This window comes from Phyllopteryx taeniolatus, chromosome 6 (assembly GCF_024500385.1).
Source record: "Phyllopteryx taeniolatus isolate TA_2022b chromosome 6, UOR_Ptae_1.2, whole genome shotgun sequence".
Classification (NCBI taxonomy): domain Eukaryota; kingdom Metazoa; phylum Chordata; class Actinopteri; order Syngnathiformes; family Syngnathidae; genus Phyllopteryx; species Phyllopteryx taeniolatus.
The window spans coordinates 28,213,443-28,221,973 of NC_084507.1; the positions used below are offsets into that span (position 1 = coordinate 28,213,443).

At 40.2% G+C, this 8,531-nt stretch overlaps 1 protein-coding gene across 2 annotated transcripts; it reads left to right on the top strand.

Moving 5' to 3' along the window:
* Positions 1-80: 80 nt before the first annotated feature.
* On the top strand, positions 81-7,689 carry si:dkey-79d12.5 (protein BTG3). 2 transcript variants are annotated; one of them, XM_061776018.1, is made up of 5 exons: positions 81-392; positions 3,671-3,848; positions 4,907-5,044; positions 5,128-5,467; positions 6,488-7,689. In XM_061776018.1, exons 2-5 carry the CDS (start codon positions 3,676-3,678, stop codon positions 6,716-6,718), a joined length of 882 nt encoding a protein of 293 aa, XP_061632002.1. In that variant the 5' UTR covers positions 81-392; positions 3,671-3,675; the 3' UTR covers positions 6,719-7,689. The 2 variants fall into 2 exon arrangements, with proteins under 2 accessions (XP_061632002.1, XP_061632003.1); XM_061776019.1 differs by having other exon boundaries at positions 81-287.
* The last annotated feature ends 842 nt before the right edge of the window (positions 7,690-8,531 follow it).

Genomic DNA, 8,531 nt, shown 5'->3' on the forward strand with positions numbered 1-8,531 from the left:
TGTTTGCCCTTATATGGTGTGGCGGGGGCGGGGCTTGAGCCAGTCAGCGTGCGTTCATGAGCGCTCGTTAACAGGAAGTCTGAGTCACACACAATTGACTGTAACGTTGCATGTCGCTTGCGGCATCCAGCAGCAGCGGCGACGCGGACGAGAAACGACACGGGCGAGAAAGAACAAGGAAGCAACATGTGCCACTGCCGAGCACAATAACTCCACGCAGGAGCAGCCCGCCATACGACACGTCGACTGGATTTTCACACGGAGCAGACACTTTGAACTACTCAACGGTGCGTTGACGTCACGGTCATCTTTTTATTTCTTTGAAGAGTAACGGCTCAAGTTTCGGAGTTCACATCATCATTATTACCAAGTGGCTACTAAGCAGCGCGAACGTGAGTACTAAACATTCCCCCTATGTTGAATTATTAGTTTTAATACTTTGTTCTTTTTTTTGTTTTTTTTGTTACGAAGTTGTACAATTGTTAGTGTAGTTAACAGTTGTCACATTGATTTCGTACTGACATCCACTTGAGTTTCAACCGAGGGGGTTTTCCCGCACTGTCACAAAAAGCCGAATTTAACATTTCCCTTCCCATCGTCCTCACTAACAAACAAAATAACATAAGTATTAATATCTGTGGAGTTTTGCTTCTCTTGGCGGCCATCCCAACGCTGCAACGTGTTACATACAGCCTTTATGCCTCTGCTGCTTTGTTGCTGTGTTCGCCTTTTGTGGGACATAACTAGTTCGTTGCGTGTCTTCCGAGCTTAATTAATCACAATCCAAATAGTCAAAGTCTCAAATTCTCCAGGGGCAGTTGTCACCTGAATTCAGTGATGAGGAATGATGCTGTTCCATGTTTATTCAGAAGAGGAAGCTCTTTGAATGATCCCAATGTTATCTACAGAGTCTGTGATAAAAAACAGTAGGCCACCGGTCGGTAAACACAGTGTGCATTTTGGAAACGCTATTCATTTCCGTCGAGGAAGCGTTTTTTGTGGGGTCAACTTCTGATTAGATCAAACACTGTGAACATTATGAGTCAAATTAATCAAATAGATAAATAAGAGTTTGGTGATCTACAACACACATTTACAATCAATTATGTCAAGAAGTTGCAGCTCTATGCATAAAACAAACATAATAAACAAATCGATCCCCTCTACCCTAACTTTTTACCAATTAAATCATTCAGTACCATTGCCATCGCTGCTTGTGTGTGAATTTCAAACTTGTAAACAAATGTAATGACAAACAGACGCCAGTAGATGGAAGCACTTTAGACTTGAGATCAACGCATGAGAGATTATGAGGGTGAAAATGGCCACAAGTTCAAAGTCAGACAAGTTGAGGCATTTTACACTGTGTGTGTGTGTGTGTGTGTGTGTGTGTGTGTGTGTGTGTATATATATCCGTCCATCCCATTTTCCCAGCCAATCGCAGGGCACATAGAAACAAACAACCATTCGCAGTCACATTCACACCTACGGGCAATTTAGAGTCTTCAATCAACCTACCACACATGTTTTTGGGAAACCGGAGTGCCCGGAGGAAAAAACCCACCCAGGCACGGGGAGAACATGCAAACTCCACACAGGCGGGGCCGGGATTTGAACCCCATAACTGTGAGGCAGATGTGCTAACCAGTCGTTCACCGTGTTGTGTGTGTGTGTGTATATGTATGTATGTATGTATGTATGTGTGTGTGTGTATATATATATATATATACACTCGCACGGAACGTGTATGTCGGTAAAACATACATCATTATTTTGCTATCAAAAGCCATTCTCAAATGTTGTTTTTGCTGTTTTATAGAAGCAAACCACTGTTCGGATGTTAGAGGTGTCACTAAAGCAAAAAAATATATATTAGTCACTGTTGTGCTGATGTTTATTTTCACAAAAAGTTAGTATTCTCCAGTTTTTGGGAGAAACGGCTGTATTTTTTAAAACTAACCTATGTTTGGAAAAAGGTAGAATCAATTTTTTTTCCTGATGAAAGAAAAGAGTATCCTTTCTTTTGGTAGATTCAGTGTATACATAAGCATAGAACATAATATCTCGTGAGTCTTAAAATCATTTCAAAGTGCTCTAAAATGGCTGGCAATATGGGGCTGGCTGCTCAGAAAACGGCTGGCAGGGAATGGGTTAAAAACTCTGATATGATGATGATTTTTATCTTGCATTATTTCTTGGAAAAAAAAAAAAGAATCCAACTTTAGTCTCGTCACCTTTAGCTTTCTTCATAAGTTTCGACCATAAGTTTTGGAAACACTTATGTTTTAATGTGTCACTTTGCTATGTATCATATTATGTTAGCTAGCAAATATGTATGTGATGCAAACAAATTCAACTGTCTCTGAGCGCATGGCCTTTCCAGACAGGTTAAAATGCTTAGTCAGCCACATTTTATCTGCTTTCAGTTCCATAAACACAACTTCAGGATAAAACCAAGTACAAGGCAGTATTTATCTGCAACTTGAGAAGCCATGAAGAGAAACAGTGAAAATATCACTGAGAGACAAAGTGACGGGAGCGCTATGTGGCAAGATGAACAGCCGTTCGTCGGAATGGCCGTACAGTATTTAGTTTGCTGAAGAAAACAACCTGGACACATGCTACTTTGCTCTCCCAATTTATAGAATTAAGCATACAGTATGCGTTGTCATTGGCTCATTGTTGCTCTCGAACATTCTTAACTGTCATCCGTGTTCTGTTTTCGTACGTCGCATTACGTTTCTTTTCTGGTTCTTTGGTCGTCGTCACATTTTTCACAGCACGCTTCTGTGGTGGCAAAAAAAAACCACCCCAAAAACCTCCAAAATCCAAAGCTGAAGTCTCGCAAAATACGCTGAAATCTCGTGAGATTTTACTGACGTCTTTCTGTTGTGATGCTGATAATGACTGAAGATTTTTGTTTAAATCCAAATCGTACGACTTTCAGGGGTAGTCGACTTTGCAGGTTACTCTATAGTTTTGATCACAACTTAACACACAATGACGTTATTAGTGGAGTGAAGTATTTGTGGCGTGCTGCTCCAATAACTTTTAAAACTTTGTCAGCCACGTGGGCAGTTTATTTCAGCCAGTTTGGCAGCCCAGCTGGAGTTGCCTTGGCCGTTTTTTTTTTTTTTTTCATCGACGTGTTCCTCTCCCCCGGTCAAGCTGACACTGGCACCCTCTTCACACGGACACACTATCTGAAGATAAACAACCAGCTCAACGTGCAGGTCATATTAATACTTGTTGCGAGCTTGTATGAACTGTTGTTTGGCTTTTGCCAGCGTTCGGCTGCAGCTGTAAGATGTCCACTTCTCTTTTCGGATTACTGTACACTTAACAGGCCATTGCAACATTATGTGAAGAAACGCATTTGTTTGAAAAAGGGTGCCTTGATGAAAGTCATAATGCTGAGTTCTGATTTACTTTGTCATAGGGCTAAGTTAATTCTCTCCCGTTGCAAACTAACAGCACAATAATAAACATAATGTTATGATAAATCATGTATTTGATTGTGTACTTAATAAAGTGTCTGTTAAATGTAAAAAAAAAAAAAAAAAGCAACAACATACAGCTCATGGACAACTGTTTCTTATCGCTGATAAATGTTCTCGCTCCCCCACATTGTCCCGTTGTCAGTGCAGTGATTTCTCATTTGTCTGCACAGGCACCATGAAAAGAGAGGTGAAGGCCGGAGTCAACTTTTTCAAGCGGCTCGTTGTGGCGCGCGGCAAGCTGGACGAAGCCAAAGCGCATTTGTTTGCCGAGAAGCTGCAGCGGCTCTTGTGCGACAAGTACGATGGCCACTGGTACCCAGACTTCCCGAGCAAGGGCCAGGCGTTCAGGTGAATGAGCCTTCTGCATGCGACGTTGTTTCTATTTATTTTGGCCTTTTATCTTGTAAGATTGATATCAGTGATCATTTTGGTCACTATAATCAGAATTTTCCATGCCGTTTCATTAACTTTGACGTATGACATGGTTGTCATGCTACAGGGGAGAGGGGATTACTGTCTTGATATTTGCAAATGTCTTATTTTGATGAAACACAAAGATAATAATAGTCTGCTTTATTATTATTATTATAAATATAATTATTTATATTTACTATGGAGAGGTTGAAATTCTGAGGATTTTGCCAATTTTAAGTTAAGGGTATCGCTAAACGATTAATCGATTATCAAAAATTGTTATCGATTAATGTGATTAGTTGTCAATTAACCATTGCACCTCTACTTTAAACACACTTTAACTTTTGAAAACACACATTTTAAAGTATTCCTTAGCACCTGCTCTCCAAATAAGAGGCAAAGTGGGCTTGCTTCAAGCTGTTGCTCTGTCACCCCCAGTTGAAGTTGACTGTAAAACTGACACACAAAGCAAAAACAGTAAACATTATATAATTAAACTCTGTTTAATGCTGTCTAACAAAGGTTTGGTAGCTTAATGTTGACATGTAGTGCGAAACTCCATCGACACGCTTATGAAAATTAGCATAGATGTTACAGTAATTATAAACCTAACACTTTTACTTCAACACACACAGAGCAGCAATGCATACAAAAAGAGCCTACAACAATACTTTGTGAGAACAACCAATATTAAAACAGTAAAACAAGTTTTTTTTTTCTTGCTGTTAATCAGAATCAGAATCGTCTTTATTTGCCAAGTATGTCCAAAAAACACACAAGGAATTATACTGCATCTCTGACTGCCTGGCATGTCGTGGCACGATGTGGTACTACACCAAAGGCATACGGACGTGCCTGTATTCTGTGTACATGGGAAAAAAATAAATAATCTATGAACCAGATGATCACTGTAATATTTACACTTGGTTAGTGTACCTAACCCTAACCACTGTTCAGTTTTAGTTTTAATTTTATTTTTTATTTTTTTGCAGGTGCATCCGAATAAATACCGGAGCACCCAATGATGAGGTGCTCCTAAAAGCCTGTGAGGAGAGTGAGCTCACACTCGGTGATCTCTGTCTTCCCCCGGAGGTTACCGTGTGGATCGACCCACAAGAGGTGTGCGCCAGGTGAGTCACTGTCTGGGAGTTTGAACGTGTCGTCATCAAGCAATTCAATACGCGATGAATCAACGTTTCATCATCTTCCGCAGATCCAGAGAGAACAGCTCTCCATTCTCAATAGCCTGTTTCACAGGAGAAGAGGAGGACGAGGACGGTGCGAAGAAAGGACAGGTGGATTCTCCCGTGGACTCGACCAACCACGACACCTCCGACTATCACTCTGCTACATCTTCCGATTGCGGTTCGGCCGTGTCCAGCGACACAGAGGAGGAGGCGGCAAAGGACGGAGAGATGGAAGAAGAGCAAGGAAAAAAGACGCGGGTGACAGAGCAGCCAGCGCAGGACGACACTTTCAAGATCACGATGGTTCCCAGGATTCAGAAATGCCATGGAGGTGGATCAAATCAATTCAAATACGGCAGGCACTTGGTACGTTGTTCCCCTTTTTGTAAGCGTACTTGAGATTTTAACTTGGGCCAAAAATGAAACAGTACAGCGGAACCTCTGTTTACGAAAGACTTGGTTTATGAACAATTCGGTTTACAAATTAAATGTATTATTTTCAGTTCACCCCAGCTTATTTGCTGTTTTTCGAGAATAAAAAATAAATAATAATGGCAATTGTAATGACCGTCAACTATTTGCAGATTTTCGCTATTCGCTGTCGGGCCTGGTCACTATCCTCCGCGAATAGCGGTGGTCCTCTGTACTTGTATTTCCATTCATTTCAAAAGGGAAACATTACCTCTGTTTGCAAATATTTCGATGCGCAAGCAGTCATGGAATGGAATACATTCGTCGATTTGAGGTTCTGCTGTACAGTGTTCCCACTCTACTGTATATTGCGTTTTATCATTCACGCCTTTGCCTCTTAAAGTCACATGCAAATTTACACAGGCACTACAAGATGTACAGTATTTTCTATACATTTTGGGCTTGCAATTTGTTAAAAAATGTTCAATGTGTTCAAGTTTCTTTGTGTTGGAGGGCTAAAACTACCCCCAACCCACCTATAGTGGGTGGGTCTGGAACGTATCACCTGCAATAAAAGTGGTTTCGCTGTAATTCTAAAGACACTTACTGTACGGCAGTTCACCTCAAGGGCATACATTTTATTCGTAGTTCTTAATGATGCCACTGTGTATTGTTATGCTGCCAAAAGTAGGTACCCAACCACATACCGCTGGGAGGTCATTACAGGGTGTTCCGGAGAAATGCAGCAAAATAACTTAACTCACCTGTAAAGTTGTGATAATGCTCACTACAGCATGCTTTTAGTACTGGACTTTTAAAACACATTCACTGCCATTGACGGCTTTAGAAGTCAAATATCCATGTTAACTGGGAAGGCTGGCAGTGAATGAGTTAAGGGGTATGTTTACAATATGGGCTGTGTATGATTGAGTTGCAAATGTCTTAACGTATTGGTGGCCTCTTTCCAATGTCCAGTGTCCAGCGAGGCGTCAATATTTTTACCAACCCGTACCAGTCTGGTCCCAGTGCAAGCATGGCTCCCCGGTGTTCCTCACCCCAGTTGTTGGCCATCCACCACTGCTGCCGCGCCATCGCCGTCAGATGTATGTGCACTACTTCTTACCGCAGCCGCCTCCCTTACTGCAGCCTGCGCCGCACTTCGTTCCTCAGGCCGCTCTGCAATCGTGGGAGTCCGGGAACGTATAGAAAGTTCAGCCAAACGTGAGCCAGAAGAACTTTTCCCACAGCTGTCACCTTTTAAACCTGTCACGTTTCAAACTATTCCTTGCACATTCTGTATATTTTTCTTATCTAATGTTCTAATCTATACTATCGACTTTCTATGCTGAATTATTGCTGAATTTAGTGCTTATTTCTAGTGCTCAAATCAAATCTGCACAGTCACTGGGTGCTCGTATAAGCTCAGGGATTATCTGCAATACACTTGATGCCAGATAATTATCATTTTTCAGGGGGTATTTTTCCATGTTCTTCCGCAAATGCTGCGATGTAGCGGTCCACAGTGCACACAACTGTTAATATCAGAAAAATGCGATTCAGGGTTTTAGTCTCGCAGTTACACACATCTGTATAGTGAAAGGATGTGTTTTTTTTTTTTTTTTTTTTTTTTTTCTCTCTCCCCTAAACTGCTTGTACCAATACTGGATACAACAAGACCAATTTTCACTTTTTAAATGCTGTTTTCTTGCTTAATTGTATTTGGTCACTCTTGGAGATACTGCACATTGTGTACTTTTTACCAACAGGAGTCGCTGTATGTTGCTTTTTAGAGTACGTTAGGTTTTCAAAACTTTTTTTTTTTTAAATATGGTAGATTTTTCTCAGTGTGAGCTACACAATATGCCACTAATATCCACTTGAGAGTACATGCTTGGTTTTTATTTTATTTTTTTAAAGTTATCCCTGTGATGTATGTTAATGTTTCCAGACAGCATAAATTTGTAATTTGACTAAATTAATATTTTAGCTATGAAATTTCACATTCAGGCTTGAATTTGAAGAGTTGCCCACTGATTCTTATCGACTGTGATTATTTAATTTTTTATTAAGGTATTTTATTTACTTTCAATGCAACAGCAAAGTGTGTTTTGTTTTACTTATGCCTCACTTTCTATTTGATATTTCTTTTCTCAAGGATTAAATCAACTCAAAACAAATGGTATCTTTTTATTTTTGACACTTTCAGGTACATGTTGTAGCGTTTGTTGGTAAAAGTGTAGAAATACATGCATGAGAGGTGTTCCGCTAAAATAAAACCAAATTAGTGACAGCACAGCAGAAATTTACCTGCGCTGTATTTTTGCAACTAAACAGGCAAAAATAAAAAAATACCCTGGTCAAATGCCAATTAAACTCAAATGAAAATATATTTTAGGGAGAGGAGGTACAAATAAAAGAAAACATGTGGTTGCACAGTTAGTGAAAATAAAATTTCCAACTGCTACGATATTCGCTATGTCGCTTTATAGGTCCGCCAGGTATTTGCAGGTGTGATCAGGGAGTCGGTGAAACCTTAAGTGGAAGATGGATGGATGGATGTATGGATGGAAAACTTGAAGTGGACAGTCTGCTCACAATTGGCTCATTAGTACGAGGGGCAGTCAAAATGTAATGAGCCCAATTTAATTTAACCCAAGAATTGAACCATTTTTAAAGACATTTTCATTGTGGTTTAAATATATATATATTTTTTTAATGTGTCCTGTCCTCTTCCTGTCAGCCATTTTGGAAATAACAATCATTGGATGTCCGTCAGAAGCGGAGAACTGGGATTAAAAATCTTGATTTAGAAGGGAAACCACTGCTACACCTTTTTAAAAGGGTAAAAAAAAATATGTATGGGGAAGCTCCAATAGGCTACAACACAGTCAAAAAGTGGGTGTCCAGGATCAAAGACAGAGAACAAGAGAAGATGGTCGAGTCACCATTGATGGCATAACCCTTACCCTGTGGACATTTTATCAACCTTTTGAAAATGTTTCATGGTGGTTCCCCTTCC

Coding starts and splice junctions, on each gene's coding strand:
- si:dkey-79d12.5 (XM_061776018.1), top strand. CDS start 3,676: ATGAAAAGAGAGGTGAAGGCCGGAGTCAACTTTTTCAAGCGGCTCGTT. Junction 3,849..4,906: donor AGCAAGGGCCAGGCGTTCAG/GTGAATGAGCCT, acceptor ATTTTTTTGCAG/GTGCATCCGAATAAATACCG. Junction 5,045..5,127: donor CCACAAGAGGTGTGCGCCAG/GTGAGTCACTGT, acceptor CATCTTCCGCAG/ATCCAGAGAGAACAGCTCTC.